Raw genomic sequence first — 17,510 nt, 5'->3', positions numbered from 1 at the left:
TGATTTTCATTAAACCATGTTTTATTATTCCTAATATTAGATGTAGATACACAAGTCAACATACATTATTTTTCGATTCATAATGAAAATGCTCCACAGCACACTGACATCGTGTGGAAGGGTCTGGTATCACAGACACGTACCTGAAAATGGACAGCAGTTATAACTTTTGCAATAATAAGTTGCATTAGTAACAGTAGTAGTAATAGTAACAACAGTAGCAATAGTGATAATAATAGCAATTAATAATAGTTGTGGTATTAACAACTCTGAATTACAGAGGAAGGAACAGACATTCGTCAAAAGTAATGAAGGTAGGAGGACAGGCTTATCAAATGCTGCAAGACAGACCACTGGATGCAAAAATACAAGCTCCCACTAGACAGCAAATACCCTGCCGCCTTCTAAAAAAGGAAGCTCAAATTGTCACCAGCATAATTTCACCAATATCTAATACCAAACAAGTAAAAGTGGTTGTTTTTCTTCATCAAGTAACCCATTGTTTCAAGTACTCTCTTAACCAAAAACCCCTCTCTTTAACAACGACACATCACTCCCAATGTTCTGGTCAAAGCTCACCAGTAGCACAACGCTCCTTTTTTGAACGGATGCCGTATGCAACGTGAAATCACAGCCAGCTAAGGACGTTCCCTATAAACACTAGGTCGCCAGGGTCATTCTGCATTAAATATACAGTACAGGTTTAATGTGTGTGTACAGTATATCAAGTAGGAGAAATATTTCTACTTCACATGACCAATTTGGCCAAACTAATTAGAATCATTCACATTCAAATGAGCTGATAAGAAAATGCATTGTGTGACCTTTAGTCCTTAACTGGATGCTTTATCTGATGTCCAGAACAAGGTAGCTATAGACACTGGAAACAGCTAATCCACTTGACTCCTGCGGTGGCTCACTTATGTATGCACCGACCTCAATGACTTAGCCCCAATAGAGCAGCTTAAGTTTAAGGCTGCTTACACTGGGAGCTGCGTCACACCCTAGATACAAAATCCCACTGACAGAGACAAGGTAGTCAAGTGCTGTCAAATAGTCTCAAAGTCCATCTTTAGGTAATTTTCTGGCTTGGAGGGTGTTAGATTTAAAATATAAAATCACTGGTTCCACATTCAATTGGGACTGTTGATAAATAAGGCCAACCTGTTCAAACAGCATCCAGTTTATTTTCAGCTCAACAGTTTGGTGAGACATTCCTGTGGCCTCCAAGGCATGGCGTGTACATCCATTACCAGCTTTGAAGAGTTGCTTTCAAGGTGTGCTAAATTACAAATAGGTTATAACTAGCAACCTACCTCAAATATTCCATTAAACTCCTGAATTCAGAATTGTTATCCTGTTACTTCCTGTTGCATTTTTGGCAGTTAGAAAAGGCAAATTAGAACTTGGATTGAAGTGACTTACAATAATAATACTTAACAACCAATTCATATAAAATTGTACTACCGCCTACAGTCTCACAATATACTGTAAATGCTCTTGTCATTTCAAACATGTACCCTATTTGAGGACACTATTAAACACATGTTACATTAACTATATTGCCATTATCATGTTCTGGATCAATGCAAATGCCAATTACATTTAATTAGTGTATCTCCAACCTTGGAAATGAAGTGATCTCACGTTTTTAAGAGTACATCAACACAGAAGAGATGGCAATGATGAGACACATACACGTATAAACCTACATGAAGTCATGCCACATATGCAATCTCATCTAAGAGACAATTTAGGATTTTCTTCCCCTCTTTGCTGTGATTTTTGCTGTACCTTCATTGAAATCCACTGACAACATTCTTATCTCCGTATTACGTTATCTTCCTTTAAGACTGTTCGAATGGAGGATGGGTTTGTAAAAAGGGGGTCTGTGACTCTGTTGTGGGTTCAAGTAAGGCTCCTCTCTCTGTCAGCTAGCACATAAAGCATATTTCCAGTCCAAAATCACTTCCACATCCCTCTCTTCACTTAATGAGACCTGTCCATCTGTCCTGCTCAGCTGCGTCCGCCACAGAAAATGTGCTTCAGCTTTTTTTTTTTATCTACAAACTGCCCCCATGCCTTCACACCAGTAAATTAAGAACGGAAATAGATATTAGAAGACTTAAAAAAACAGAAATAATGAAACCGTCTGGTGGAACTTCATTGGTAATGTCAGCTTACATAGAATTAAAAACCAGAAGCAAAGGAAAAGCCGATTTTATGAAATAATTCCAGTAATTATTACGTTTGTCTGCGGTGCCGAAAAGCAGCATTCATCTGGCCACGTTTGAGCAGGAATAACATTAACGTGCAAAATCCACGGCACCACAACTCACACACACACACACACACACTCGCACACACACACACTAGAAAACTAATCTCATCTGCTTTGTACAGAAATAAAGAAATGTGAAAATCAAGCAGAAAAAGATCACTCAAAGGAAATCAAATACAGGCAAAATTAGAGACAAAATAAAAAATAAAACCACTTATTAAATATATATATATCATTTTCCCAATGAAACTTGTGATCTGCACACTGCTAAAATTCAATGAGCTTTATTTTTTCTCAAAACACCTCATCAACTGTCATTCCTAAAGGAAATCAATAATAATAATAATAATAATAATACATACAAGGGCAAGCCCAACATTCTCCACTAGTTTAACCAAAAGTGTTTCTTTCCACAACATGAATCAAGATTATCTACTGGAAACTTAATTACTTTGTTTTCTCAAACCAGCAATAGCAAAAGATAAATAATAATAATAACAGCAACAATATTGGTGAGGTTAATAACATCAATACCGAGAACAGAAAAAGCGACTGATGTGATCCTTCCCAAAAAAACTGAGCGCTTAAGAGCGAGGAAATGAAACCGGTGTGTACCAGAGTGGAAAGCCACCATCCATTGTTTTATTAGCGGCTCGTCATGGAAACGGCTCAGCTAGTGAAGACTCACTGAAGAGAAACTATTCATGCTGAAGGAAGGCCGTTTTGGTGGATTGAAACTGAATACCTGTTAATGCCAAACCCCCCGACACTGACTTAGATATATAATCTCAGCGGGTCGGCTGAAATTGGATGAAGGCTTTCATAGTTGGGTGCAGCTTAATGTGAAATATGATTTTGGTGAACGAAAAACGAAATGACGGATAAAAAAAATTGGCGAGGGAGAGAATGAGAGAGAAGGAAAATTTAACAAAGTTCTCTGAAAGCCACGTTGAGAATCCCCCGGGGCTGATCTGAGAGCAGTTTACTTTCTGCCTGCTTCCGTTTGCTGAAATTTAGTTGTAAATGTTGTTTCCATCGATTTTTAAAAGTGTTTCTATTTTTTCTTGCCGAAGAAGCTGAACCTCTTTTCACGATCCTTGTCTTTCCCGTCTTTGTTGCGCATGGTGACTCCTCCCCCTTCCCCTGAGCCGGGGGAGATGGGGGGCATCGTCATGGCGCGGCTGAGGGCCCGCGGACCCACCGGCGAGTCACCTGACCCCGTGGGCATGGAGCTGATGATGGAGCTGATCCAGGCGCTCATCTCCGCCTTTAAACAAAAACAAATCATCATTATAAGAGATAAGATAAGATAAGACAAGACAGTACTTTATTGATCCCAATTTGGATTTCCAGCCCTCCCCCTCTGCTCCCCAACCACAGGCCCACCACACACAGACCAGCATTACTGTGCAGCTCTGTGATTGGCAGAGAGACGAGGGATGCTTGAGTGACCCACACAGCACCCTATACCGGGTCGCTACAATATTATACTTCACTATCATCAAACAGAGCCACAACACAACAACACGATTGTACTAAAGTAATCATTTTTAGTAGATAACTCAATTTATCTCACCTCATCCTTTGCTTGGAACAGGAACTCTTTTCCATCCCCGAGCCTGCTGACACAGCGTTGAAGATGTCAAGTATTAGTCAGATACATCTCAGCATTTCATTACCTTTCATTTGACTTATTTAAGCAACAGTGTTACTGTATCAGGGACCCTTGTTGGGACGTTTTTCTTTGCCAAGTCTATTCTCACCTGAGCTTGAATACAAATTTCCGCTTCTTATATCCGTTGGCTACCTCACACACGGCGTCCCCGAGGCTGATGGGAACCTCTCCGTGGTAAGGGATGCCGTTGCTAGCGCTCTTTCCATCTTTATAGAAACCGAGGCTTCCTTTTCTTAAGACACAGTACACGTTCTGCCAGGATCTGTAGGAGCAAAGAAACAGGAATTAGGAAAGTCAGTAAAAAATGCCTTTGACTTCCTTAACCCTTCGATGCATAAGTGGGTCTTTTTTGACCCGGTGAGGTGGTTTTCTTGAAGTATCTTTGTAATTTTTTTATCATTTCATATTCCAGCTATTCCTCAAAAAACGTGTTTTGGATGTCATGCCATTAATTAAATTAAATATAAATTATTTCTAGTGTGAACCAAAATATAATACTAAATATTATACAAGTGATTTTTCTTAACCAAAATGACAAAAATGGCATAAAAACACATATTATTCTAATACGGGTCCTTTTTGACCCACTTATGGAAGAGTGTAGGGTCCAGTCACTCTAAGGGAATCTAAGGGTTAAAAAGGTAGGAACTAGGCATACACAACTTTAAAAGATACAACCAATTATACAAAACCAGTTACAATAAGGTACAGACATGAGTTCTACGGTGCATTTTACAAACAGGCAATACATCATTTAGAATTTTGTTTGTTTTAATGCAAATACCTGGTAGCTGCCTTTTTGCTGTGGGACTCCATCTCGTGTTTTCGACAGAGCATGCCCTCCATGGTGTCTGGATCGGACTCGGCCCCCCCCCTGCTGGGTAACGTGGCCGAAGGCTCGAGGTGAGACGACGCCAGCCCGCTGTCTCTGCCGGGTCCGTTCGACTCGGACTCTGAGCCCTGTGGGTCAAACCAGAACATGAGCAGGTGGAACAGCACACGACTGGATGGAAGCAGCGAGCAGCAAAGCAGCCATTCACAGCCGTACATGAAGAAGCCATGACGACGCTCACTGTGACGACGCTGTATGATTAGCTGAGATAACAGCATAGCGGGTCCACATAATCACACACTGCACTGATGCTAAACAGCACAATTACAGTACTTACATGTGGGTAAGACGTCAAATTAAAATAACCACACATGCCTGCTACACTTAACAAGGATAGTTGGTAGGAAAAATATATCCAAAAACGTAAGGAAATTACTCACATTACTGAAATGTACATTTAACTATTCTTAAAATAAAAATGTTTCTCTTTAGTCAAATTTAAATGATCCATTAAGCACCTGGAAATGAAACTTAGATACAAACTCAGACACAAATTACATGAACACTTTCAACCACAGTTCAACTCTCTAAAGCCTAAAGTCCTGCACAAAAATCCACAGACATTAAAATGCCATTTTAATTGATAAGTACTGTGCTATCAGCTAAGGATACTTTGTTATAGTTGTTTTTCCTAAAATAGCATTTTTTTCTACACATTACTTCACCAAAAGGACTTTCACACTCACCACAGGAAGTGCACACAAATAGGGGAAGACTTAAACAAACTACATATAAATCAGCTACATTTATCACCACGTTTACAACTCCGGGCTTCACATCTAAAGCCACTCTTGTCCTGGTCAGAATGAGCACATGAACAGCAGCCGACTGATCCATGAGAACAACCTGCTCATGGATCTGCGTCATGCCGTTGGACTGCAATGGGACTCGCTGATGAATAAATAAACATGAATAAAAAAGCAATGTTTTCTGCATCTGTGACAGAGAGCGATGACTTCTCAACAGAAGAGGCACTGCAGTTGACCAGGAGCTGGGGGGGGGGGCTACACAGCTGACCACGGCTTGGTACTTACACGCTCCGGCTGCTTTGGCTTACACACACGTTTAGGCTGAGTTTTCTGTCCCACTGACAACGATTGCGATAATGACTGCTGATGAAAACGCAATGAGAACATTGTTAAGATGTCTTGTTCTGGGTGGGTAACATCAGCATGTTGATTGGCTTCTAATATAGGTCGTCAACAACTGTGTGGACTAACCATACAATAGATGAAAGTCATAATACAGATATTGCTCCCTTATTAATCTTGTGACTTTACTTTCCACAAGGTGTTTATTTTCATCTGCCAGTGTAGACTTTAATAGGTTTGTGTAACATGCCCAGGTGTCTTCGTTATCCTACCCGGCTAACCCCCTCCTCAAAGGTGTCCTGTACATTGAATCAGGACTCCTGAAGTGGTGTGTGAGTTCCTTCATCTGAGTGGCACTGATTCTTTAAAAAAAAAAATATGCTTTTACACTAGAAACATCAACAAATACCTATTAGCAAAATGTAGCTGCTTGTCACAAAAATAAAATATTGGTTTATATATATTCTTTCTAGGTATTGTGCTTCAATGTAAATGCATTCAAAGGCTACTGGAATAAAAGTTGTTCCTTTTAATTGGATAAAAGCAATTAAAATCATTACATGAGCAGGGAAAAAGTATGGAAACAACATGGTTGATTAGAGTAGAACAGACAAAGACATACGGTTACACTATGTATTTATATTTATGAGATACTCACAGGACTCAAAATGTTGCAGTGTTTTTGTCAGTAATGTAATATGAATCAATGTAGACATAGACGAGAGTAACACCTACGTCACTTCCGGGCGAAAATTACAGCCCGCCCACTTTAGGGGGAAAACAACGCTGTCATTTGAACGGCGGTCAATACAAATTCTGAAGTTTTGGCCAATCCGATCAGAAATGTAAGAAAACCGTGGATTTTTGGATCTTCAAAGAGCCCGATTACGATGGCCAGTCAGGCAAACAATTACATTCAATAATTTGAAATCGACGATCGGTCTCAAAATATGGTTAAATTAAAATCAGTAGGCGAGGCTGTCATTTCGCCAGCTGTTGCTCTCATGAGCGAGGCGGAAAATAATAGTTTTATCTTGCCAAAAAGCTGCTGTGTCGTTTATTGCACCTCAAACACTAGAACAAATCCAGAGTTCAGTGTTTCTGTACTTCCTCTAAGAAAAAAGGACAGTAAAAGAAGAGCTCTGTGGCTTCAGGCTCGATCACCATTCAAATGCCCCAAAGGTGGGCGGGGCCGTAGAGTGACCTAGATGCCAACTGCGATATTTAACCATAAATCGAGCCCGCTCGTTGATTTCCAATGATTTAATGTAATTGTTTGCCTGACTGGCCATTGTAATCGGGCTCTTTGAAGATCCAAAAATCCACGGTTTTCTTACATTTCTGATCGGATTGGCAAAAACTTCAGAATTTGTATTGACCGTCATTCAAATAACAGCTTTGTTTTCCCCCAAAAGTGGGCGGGGCCGTCATTTTTGCCCAGAAATGACGTAGGTGTTACTCTCATCTATCTCATAGCATTTCACACAATGTTCCTAACACATTGAGTGAAGCAGTGAATATGATCCTTATACACATGTAATAATGTAGAATATGAAGGAATGTAATCACATGGCGAACACTAACAGTTAGATTAGAAACCTGGTAAAGAAAATGTACGCCATTAGGTAACACCACAGAACAGTATCTGGACACCAACACTAACCTGCGAGGTGTCGTTGTCGCTGTGCACTCCATTCACCGACACCGTCTGATTGAGTGTGGTCTGGTCCAGACTGGTTCTGCGTTTGAGAGGAGGGAGAGCATGTTAATAATGACATTTCTGTTAAAAGAAGTACAAGCAAACCCTGTTCTGCTCTACCGGAGCTGTCCTCTGGTTACCTGGCTGCAGAATCATGTGCTTGACTTTCTGCCTCAGATTGTGCCACTTCTGCAGGGGGGGGTGTAGGGGGTCGCCGCGCTCGCTCCTCTTCCTCTCGCCTCCTCTCCATCTCATGCTCCTCGAGCTGGAAAACAAAATGTATTTACAGTCAGTTTTATTCATTTTTTAAACCAGGCAATATTATATTACTTATGTTTTTGTTATTGTTATTCATATTACTGTATGCTTATTTTCACAACAGTTTACTAATATACCTAATTATAAGCCTGGAAGTCAGGATTTGATCTAAACTTAACATTTAAGGAGTGAGGTAAGATCAATGCCTAGATTAATAGACAGTTTTTACCGTGGTGAGTTTCTCCAGCAGCACAAAGCGGTCTTCCCAGGCTGTAGCGAGTTTCTCGAAGGCCTCATGGCGCTTTATGAGGCTCTCGACCTCGTCCACGTTAGAGCCCAGCTCTGCTGCTCGCACCAGAGGTTCTTGCCCTGCCAGCCATGACTCTGCCACATAGGCATCGCGACCAAACTGCAACACCTCCAGCACTGAGATGGGATAAGGGGAGTGAAAGACAGAGTGAAAACAAAAACAAATAATGAGACGCTAAGAAATACAGTTTACCAGCATCTATTAGTAGTGAGTTGCGTACACAATAGGGACCTTTCAGACCAACAATAGCTTTAGGGGACAACACACATGCTTCATGTACTTCAGGAAGATCCCTGCATTGGTGCCAGGCACAAAATGTGAGAATGAAAAACCTTTTCAAACGATAAAGTAGTGTTACACCATTTTCTAATATTAGAGGTATATAGAAGCGAAGTACCGCCTTTCCACTTCCGACCCATGGGACCTTATTTCGGAAAAATTATGTATTGAAGTCAATTGGGAGAGAAAACCTATCTTTCGATCCCATTTGAATTGTGCCATGAATACCACATAATGTTTGTCAATGAAAAATACGCAACTAGAAAGACTACAAATCCCAGTCACGTAAAGGATGTCATAACCAGTGTGATCATTCTATAATACACCGTTTAAGCCCGGATGCCCCCGGGGGAGACATGCTAACGCTACATTAGCATCGGCGATCTTTTCTACCTCATGCTATCTGCTAGTGATGTTACGTATTGCGCCGAGGCTTCGGAGCGTGTGTCGAGTAATCCCCGAAGCTTTTTGTGAAGCTTGTATCGAGGCTTGTATCATTTTGGGCCAGTGACGTCATTGATGACAAACGAAGCCTCGCTGCCTGTCGATACCACGTGACCAGTGGCGACTGGTCATTAGGGGCAGCCCCACCTAGTGTCAGCAGAAAGTATTAAAATAATGATTACAACAAAATGCAAAAAATAAATTAAAAAATATATAAAATATATGTTAAGATCATGTTTAATCATCTGATTCGTCTGTGCATTGCTGTTTTAGTGTGTGTTCTTCTAATTAGTGTCTACAGTGTGTGCCTATTGAGCTGTTTAGAGCCATGTGGGACAAAACCCGATCCTGCCCCTCCCTCTGACTGTCTAAGTGAACGGTGACTGTAAAAACTACACTGCGCATGCTCAGAGTATTTTCCTATTTAATGTGTGTGGCAAAAAATAATGACCATAGGGGCAAAGTGCTGCCATCCCCACCATACGTCATCTCACATAATTCAGAGCTGATTGGCTGTAAGTATGTGTGCTGCGAAAAGTGTGGTGTGTGAAGAAGAGGAGAGAGAAGCGTCCTAAAACCAGGAAGTAAGCTGCGCATGGCTTCCCTCCACAAAAAAGCAATGAGATTTCTCCATAGGATTTTAGAAAATAGCTCAAAATAAGATCTGTGGGAAACGTAGCTGTTAGATAAATGCACGTTTTGTTCCGCCAGATAATATCCACCCTACTTTTATCATTTTCGAATCATAAATCCATTATTTAGATTTATGATAGACATTTGAAACTACAAGAAGATAAGGAGGACTTTTACAAAAAAGTAATAGAGATTTTTGTCCAGAAGGATAGGCAAATGGACTTAATCTTCAAGTCAAGGTAAGACCACCATTTTATTGAAAATGGGATCTTACTAAGAGAGAACAATTCAATATTTAAATGATAAAATTACATTTTTTGGGTATCCTTCTGTTGAACTGTCTGTTTAAAATTAATTGAAGCATCAGACTAAAAAAGCTTTTGAAAATAATATTATATTTTGATTTAGGTCAAAATATAATAGTTGTAAACCTGAAGAGTCAGTGCCAGTGCCTCACCAGCCATGAACCTCACTGCAGAAGCTTCAGACATCTGAGTTTGTTGTGCCCCACCACTTTTGTACATATAGAAATGCCACTGCACGTGACTGCTTCAGAAAGTGCTTCAGATTGGTTGAACCACAACGCTCATATTACCCATGATTGTATAATAAGAATGATATTACCCCTCCTGTACCCGAGCCCGGTGACACGATGGAATTAAGAGAGCTCAGACCCTCACTTATATAGAGGTCGGAACATGTCATAAGTATAAATAAATAAAAGCATCAATAAATGTAGGAATAAAAACATAAATAAATACAGGAATAAATTGTATAAAGTGTTTTCAGATGAATTCAGGGTGTGTGCTGTGGCTCAGCTGGAAAGCAGATGGCTCTCGACCGCAGGGTCCCTGGTTCAACGCCTGTTCAGTACGTCTTTTTTGTTTATAAAAGCTACAGCTAAATGAGATAATGTAGTTAATAAATGTAGTCTTTGATATGGTTTAGCCTTTCTCAGGCTCCAACATGGTTAAGTTTACGAATATTATTAAGGAATATAAATCCCTCTTTGCAATGTTTACCAGCCTCTTTAGGCTTTTCAATCACAATCATTAAACTGGAATAAATACAATATTGTTAACATGAAAATATGATTTTATGTTCGTTGTTTAGAGGTATTCTAAGGCTTTACTCATTGGGAACTCGGTATGAGATAGAGCACACTGTTGAGATGTCCAACCTGCCTGTTTTACACACTTTGATCAACAGGGGGGTTTGTGTTCAAATGAAGCCCATGATGAAGCCTCATGAGATGAACCCTTTTGCGAACCAATTGGCTGGAAAGCTTCAACGCTTCATCTCGCCATCACTACTATCTGCACATTAAAAAGATCAGGCAGTTCAGGGAGAATCGAAGGAAGGCAGGCAGGCAGCTTTGCATGACATTCTTCTGGACGTGTTTCATTGTGGTGATAGTGAGGGTGGTCAATCCCTTGTTTGGCAAGACAGTAGTGACGGCCATCTTGGTGACGTGTGTTGTTGTGTGAGACCAGAGATGTAGTTCATTGAGCGGTTTCACACAAAAAAAGTCTTACTTCACAGTTTTACGGCAATTTCTTTTTTTTAACTGGCAAAATTATCTTTTAAATGGACAAACATCATATGTGTAATTCGTGGCACAATTCAAACGGGATCGAAAGATAACGTTTCTCTCGCCATTGACTGCAATACATAATTTTTCCGAAATAAGGTCCCATGGAGGTCCCCCGGAAAGGGAGGGACTTCGCCTCTCTATAGTAAAATACGCTGCTAGGAAAAAGGGACAATAATCCATCTTATTTGCATTGATCTGCAAGTCATAATTTCAGGGATAAACTACACAGAAAGAGTCCTGGCTCTACCTTGGCAATAGTGCAATTACCGGTAGTACCAATAAAAAAGGAGCTTGCACACATGACTTGTAGAATACCACGTAGTGTGTAACTCGAAGTCTTGACGGATGAAATTTCACATCTGCAGCAACAATCTATCTTGGTAATATTCGTAACATAACATAAAAAGACACATGTTTGTATTTTATCTGCGACCTTTACCTGTAGCAATCTCAAGTGTCCCTCATGTTTTTTTTTTGCAATGGCACTATTACATTGAATGTGCCCTTTTACAGACTATAAAACATGCTAAGGATGCATACCAATTTGTAAATGGTCCATCTTGTCTTGCCAGTTTCTGTTGATCCTTTCTCTCTTTTCTTGCAGTTGAGCCAGTTTCTCTCGGATCTATAAATCAAAGAAATTACAGTAAGGAAAGGAATCATGAAAACATTAAGTAATCACCCCAAAATGAAACACTAAGTGTGTTCCCATTTCCCCAAGAGTAGTTTATTCTGAATATGCATTGAAATGACTGCAGATTAAATTGAGAATGTCCCGCTGCACAGTACCTCATCAGATGCATAGTGATTATTGTTGATGAGAGATTTTCCCAAATCAACGCAGGCGGTGAAGCTGTCAGCCCTGGTCTCAATCTCTGACTTGATATCCTGATGATTGGCAATGACCAGCCCTGCAGAGGACACGTCCCTACGACAAAAGAAAGGAGAAGGAGATGACATCTAAACATATTTGTCATAATACAGCATTTAGATGCACTGATTGATCAACCCCATCATGAAGTGAGCAATAAAGGAACAACCTAAAGGAAAACTTTGATTATTTTCAACCTGCTTTGTATGGTTGCAATGTTGATGATGATATGAACAATGTTTCTCTCCACTTTGTGTGCGAGCGTCATTAACCCCTACTGTACGCCAACCGTACAAAGCATTACAAAACATTTGGAACTACTGTGTTGTTAGACCGGTTGCACATGTTTCTTCGATGATAGTAAAATATGCCAGATGAAGTGCAATATATTGCAATTCATTTTCAGTTGGATTTTGTCCAGGTTTTTTAAATAGTCAATGTTTTATTATTAAAATACAGTTAAATGTTTATTTGTCATAAAAGAATCAGCCAAGAAAATGGAGCTTGGAGCATCTCTTACAGCATTCATCACAGTATCTGTGAATGAAGCATGACATAACATTCACCTGGGGCTGTCATGAGCGTCTATCTGCAGGTTGACGCCGTCCATCCAGAGCATGAGGTCTCGCACCATGTTGAAGAAGCGGAACTTCTCCACAGTGTCCAGCAGGAGGAGCCTGCGGGCCTGACCGGCCTTCAGCAGAGCCTCCCAGGCAATAGACACAGCACTCTCACTCCTGTTAATGTCATCAGCTTTCTCTCCAGCGTAAGCCTTCTGGAGGCGTGCAGCGTCATCTTGCACCTGGTTCACCTACAAGTTCAAAGAGGAACAGAGGACATTGAGCTTTCTATTAACGTGTCTCTCTTGGAGTCTCACATGAGATCTCTTTATAAACAGGCTTCTGACCTGTCCGCTGAGGGCCTGGATGTCATTTTCAAATGTGTTGTGCTGCCTGTGTAGATGCTGAACGGTGTTCAGATCCCGGCCGAGGTCTGAAGGCAGACCCTCCTTCTTCTCCTTCACGCGTCCGAGCACCTCCATGGCGTCCTGGTGGAAGCGGTGCAGCTCGTAAGAGGCTGCTAACATCTGTGTGCGTGTGTCGATCAGCTCCAGCAGGTCGGCCCAGGCCTCATTCAACCCGTCCTTCCACTCGGCCACGCTGGCGTTCTCAGGGTGACCCGACTCAATCAGGTCGTCTGCCAGCTCGTTGACTCCATCTACTCGCTCCTGGCCGATGGTGCTGGTGTCACGAGCAAACTCCCGGAACTTGTCCCTCAGCATCTGCCAGGAGAAAAATCAGGGCGCAATTAATTCCGCTAAATGTCCCTGAGCATCAGTGTCTCTAAAGTATGAGATGGAGATAAAACACTCACAGTGACATGTTCATAGTCCTGTCCTAGTTCGTGGGAGCCAGCTACCACCTCCCTCTCAGCAATCCACTGCTCCAGGTCATCCACCTCCCGCTTCAGCTGGGTCAGCCGCAGCCTCTCCTGAAGACGCCCGCGACGCTCCTCAGCGAGGTCTTTCAACCCTGCATACAGTTTGTCCACTTGTGCTTGCCGTAGGTTGATCCTCTCACTGCGTAAATGAAGAAAGACAGCAAGACAGATCAGTGTTTGTACATCTTTGTGACACGCTGTCATTCCAACATTCATATCTATTTGCGCTCTCTCACCTCTCTGGGTGTTCACTGGTGACCATAAGGCGGCTGCTGTTGGCCAGCTGGTGGATGGTTTGGGCGTAGTCCTCAAGGGCCTGTTCCAGGGTCTGGTGCTTCTTGACCATCACTAGCGCTATTTGCTCATCCTGGGAAACCAATAGGAAATGATCACATTTTCTCCAGACATAAGGTTGTGAAAGAGCGTTCACTTTTATTTCCCCCATCTTACCTTGGCCTTTTCCTCTGACATCATGTGCAGCTCCTGTTCTCCCATCCAGGCCTCTGCCTCCGCCGCATCAGCATAGAACTGCTGGGCGCGGTTGGCCTCTATTAGACGATCATGGCGCTTGTCTGTCTCGGCTTTCAGCTGATCCCAGAGTTCCCCCAGCTCAACCAGGCGCTCCTCAAGGGCCGACTGCCTCTCACCGTCCACCTGGCTCTGAGTCTGGCCTCGTCTCTGGATTTCATCAATACGCGGCTGGTGACCCTGGATCTCCTTCTGCAGTGTCTGATTCAGAAACAGAGAAGAAGGGTCATTTTTCTTAACCCTTAGATGCATAAGTGGGTCTTTTTTGACCTGGTGAGGTGGTTTTCTTGAAGTATCTTTGTAATTAAATTTCTTTATCATTTCATATTCCAGCTATTCCTCAAAAAACATGTTTTGGATATCATGCCATTCAAATTTTTTATTTAAATTTCATACATTTTAAGAAATTGTAGTTTTTGTATTTCTACCCCAAGCTTAAATAAGTGGGTCAAAAGTGACCCGCATGTATTTCTATGGGATCCTATGGGAACCTTTGATTCTTATCACCTGTGGCTCTCAGGAATACATTCACTGTAGACCACACAGACTACATCACAAGTGACACCTCTCAGGAAGATTATTTTACACAGCAAGATCTGATACCTGTCAGTATAATAATAATAATACATTATATTTTTATAGGGCTTTTCAAGGACTAAAAATCACCTTACAATATAAGGGAAGGTTAGGGTGGGGGGTATAGGACTAACAAGCTTGATCAACTGGCAGGGATTGATGGGGGGTGGGCTATGAGTAGACAAGAGGAGAAGAGATGAGTTTTGAAAAGGGACTGGTACTGTGAGGGTCTCAGAATAGCGGAGAGCTTTGCATGAATATGTTCAAAACGTTTTTTTTCAAAATGTAAAAAAGAAATTATAAAATTATAAATAGTGAAAAATTAAATATAAAATATTTCTAGTGTGAACCAAAATATAATACTAAATATTATACAAGTAATTTTTCTTAACCAAAATGACAAAAATGACATAAAAACACATATTATTCTAATACGGGTCCTTTTTGACCCACTTATGGAAGAGTGTAGGGTCCAGTCACTCTAAGGGAATCTAAGGGTTAAGCCTTTACTTTTTTTTGGACAAAGTAATACAAAAAAAAAGCAAGTATCAGTGTACCTGGTTCTTCTTTATCAGCAGCTGCACAGTGGGCAGGTCTTTTCCATGGTCTGTGGAGTCTGCCAGGGGCATCCTCTCTTTCACCCATAGCTGAGAGAAAAACAGACAAATTGATATAGCAATCGGTCCAAACAGGATGCAATACAAACACTTATTTTCTCCAAACTTCTATATTTAATTGATGCATTCAGTCAGGTAATCAGACTCACAATTTCATCTTCCAGATCTCTGTTGAACTGATGTGCTTCTTTGGAGGCCAGCAGCCGCTGTCTCCTCAGTTTGAGAGGGTCCTGAAGGTTGGAGAAGTTGTCAGTGACATGCTTTTGCTGTCCGTCTACCTCAGTGAGGCCAGCGTCCTCCTGGGACAGAGCCAGAGCCTGAGACTGGATGGACTGAACCTCCTTCTCTCTGACCTCCATCTGGTTCTCCAGCATCTACACGGGGAAAGTAAAACAATGTTAGACAAGAAGTTATGACATTTGGCAATCTCCATTTAAGGGTTTTGCCAGGTTTCATTGCACATTGTTATAGATGGCATACATTGAGCTTTGCTAGCAGTTCAGTCTACCTGGTGCTTCTGGAGCAGGATGTTGACACTAGTCAAATCTTTGCCGTAGTCGTCGCTATGCAGCTGACCCTCAAGGTTTTTCAGCCAGACGTCCAGAGAAGAGCAGCTCTGTGTGAACAGCTCTGCCCGGTTAGCATCGAACAGGCACTGGGCCTTGGTGCGGGTGGTGCCCTCAAGCTCCTCCCACTGCCGCTGGAGGTCCTCCAGGGTCTGCTGAACAACAGGCTTCAGCTCCGGCTTCTCTGCCACCAGCGCCTGACCTTCCTGTTGGAGGCACAAAACAAGAACAAGCTTGAATTAGCGTCAGTTTTGCTTTGAAATATAATATATTATTGATATGCTATCTAGCCTTGAGGATCAACCTACTGATCAACGCGCAGATGAATAGATTTCCAAGTGCTTTTTAACACTAGAACCGCCAACGGGTCAATTTTACCCGCAGCTGTTTTTTGATTGTATGTCACTTTTTTTCAATAAAATATTAAAGTCTCCCAGTCCGTGACTTTTACTGAAAGTGTGTTATGTACAGTAGATAGAGAGATAGAGAGATAGATTGAGAGAGATAGATTGATAGATAGATAGATAGATAGATAGATAGATAGATAGATAGATAGAGATAGATAGATACTGTAGACAGATAGAGAGAGATAGATAGATAGACAGATAGTTATAGATAGATCGATAGATAGTTATAAGATGGATAGAGAGAGAGATAGAGAGATTTGTACCTAAACAAAACACAAGTCTAACACCAAGCGTTTAAATCAGCACTGGTAGCGATATTTTATACTTCATGCTATCTGCACAAACTATATCACATGAAAATCTGAGAGTCCACAGATTCTATTGGTACAAGTTTCTTCCCTGTGCGATCAAAACTCACTGTTCTACATGATAAATAAAAGAACATTGTACCTTGAAAATCAATAGCGGGTACATTTGACCTGTTGGCGGTTTTAGGTATACAGCGACCTCTGGCGGTTCTAGTGTTAAATGACATTACACTTGATGACAATGAATATAAAAATGGCCACACCTTATCAATTTTGTCCAGCCAGTCTTTGTTTGAGGCCAGCTCAGCCATGAAGGCCTGATGTTTCTGCCACTTGCTGTGAAGATTTCTGGCCTCATCATAAGACATATCCTGTGCCGTCAGCATCTTCTCATTGATCCACAATGTGAGCTACAAACAAGAGAATAGCATAACAATTGAAATAAAAACAAACAATAGAAACAAACTCTATAGTTAGTTTTCGGCAATACTAGCTAATTTTCACAATCATCACATATCACATCCCATATTTATTCATAACAGTGTTTTTTTGTTTACCTCCTGTCCATCCTGTAGGAAGTGCTGCAGTTCACGGTTATCCTTAAGCTTTGTCAGCAATTCATTAGCATTCTCCTTATTCTTAAGATGCCTGGAGGAAATAAGGGGAAAGCTTAACAAACTACTCTTCAAACATGAAATAGAGTGCCACAGTGACGCGACCTAAAACCCGGAAGTAAACTCCTTCCGGTTCCCTCGACAAAAACCAATGCAGTTTGGAAATAAGGTCTGTGGTCGACACACATTTAAGAGACGGATCACGTTTTGTTCAGTCGGATAATATCCACATGTCTACCCTACTTTTATAATTTTCTAATCATAAATCTAATCGCCAGAAGCAAAATGCTAACATTATGCTATAAACGAACTACAGCAGGGTCGCTGCTTCAACGTCACGCCAACTTAAGATCCATATTAAAAAATACAGATTCTAAATGGTACAAGTTGAAGCGTTTGTTTCAACAGTTTGAAGGAGGCAGGGACT

At 41.2% G+C, this 17,510-nt stretch overlaps 1 protein-coding gene across 8 annotated transcripts in view; it reads right to left on the bottom strand.

The window, feature by feature from the left end:
• Nucleotides 1-17,510, bottom strand: part of sptbn2 (spectrin, beta, non-erythrocytic 2) — a 61,417-nt gene continuing 43,907 nt past the window's right edge. For 4 of the 8 annotated variants that reach the window (XM_034099247.2, XM_034099248.2, XM_034099250.2 and 1 more), the window contains 20 exons: nucleotides 17,027-17,117; nucleotides 16,733-16,879; nucleotides 15,697-15,960; nucleotides 15,338-15,562; nucleotides 15,129-15,218; nucleotides 13,918-14,196; nucleotides 13,704-13,834; nucleotides 13,402-13,606; nucleotides 12,935-13,309; nucleotides 12,594-12,838; nucleotides 11,946-12,084; nucleotides 11,697-11,781; nucleotides 8,126-8,322; nucleotides 7,779-7,903; nucleotides 7,603-7,678; nucleotides 5,883-5,960; nucleotides 4,741-4,916; nucleotides 4,045-4,218; nucleotides 3,858-3,903; nucleotides 1-3,548 (listed from right to left, as the gene is read on the bottom strand). In XM_034099247.2, coding sequence (XP_033955138.1) covers nucleotides 3,336-3,548; nucleotides 3,858-3,903; nucleotides 4,045-4,218; nucleotides 4,741-4,916; nucleotides 5,883-5,960; nucleotides 7,603-7,678; nucleotides 7,779-7,903; nucleotides 8,126-8,322; nucleotides 11,697-11,781; nucleotides 11,946-12,084; nucleotides 12,594-12,838; nucleotides 12,935-13,309; nucleotides 13,402-13,606; nucleotides 13,704-13,834; nucleotides 13,918-14,196; nucleotides 15,129-15,218; nucleotides 15,338-15,562; nucleotides 15,697-15,960; nucleotides 16,733-16,879; nucleotides 17,027-17,117 — 3,361 coding nt within the window. In that variant the 3' untranslated portion in view covers nucleotides 1-3,335. The remainder of the gene's footprint in view (nucleotides 3,549-3,857; nucleotides 3,904-4,044; nucleotides 4,219-4,740; nucleotides 4,917-5,882; nucleotides 5,961-7,602; nucleotides 7,679-7,778; nucleotides 7,904-8,125; nucleotides 8,323-11,696; nucleotides 11,782-11,945; nucleotides 12,085-12,593; nucleotides 12,839-12,934; nucleotides 13,310-13,401; nucleotides 13,607-13,703; nucleotides 13,835-13,917; nucleotides 14,197-15,128; nucleotides 15,219-15,337; nucleotides 15,563-15,696; nucleotides 15,961-16,732; nucleotides 16,880-17,026; nucleotides 17,118-17,510) is intronic. The other 4 variants (XM_034099253.2, XM_034099254.2, XM_034099249.2 and 1 more) reach the window with 3 other exon arrangements.

The sequence above is a fragment of the Pseudochaenichthys georgianus genome, chromosome 14 (genome assembly GCF_902827115.2).
Source record: "Pseudochaenichthys georgianus chromosome 14, fPseGeo1.2, whole genome shotgun sequence".
Taxonomy (NCBI): domain Eukaryota; kingdom Metazoa; phylum Chordata; class Actinopteri; order Perciformes; family Channichthyidae; genus Pseudochaenichthys; species Pseudochaenichthys georgianus.
This window is presented reverse-complemented; position numbering and strand designations above follow the sequence as displayed.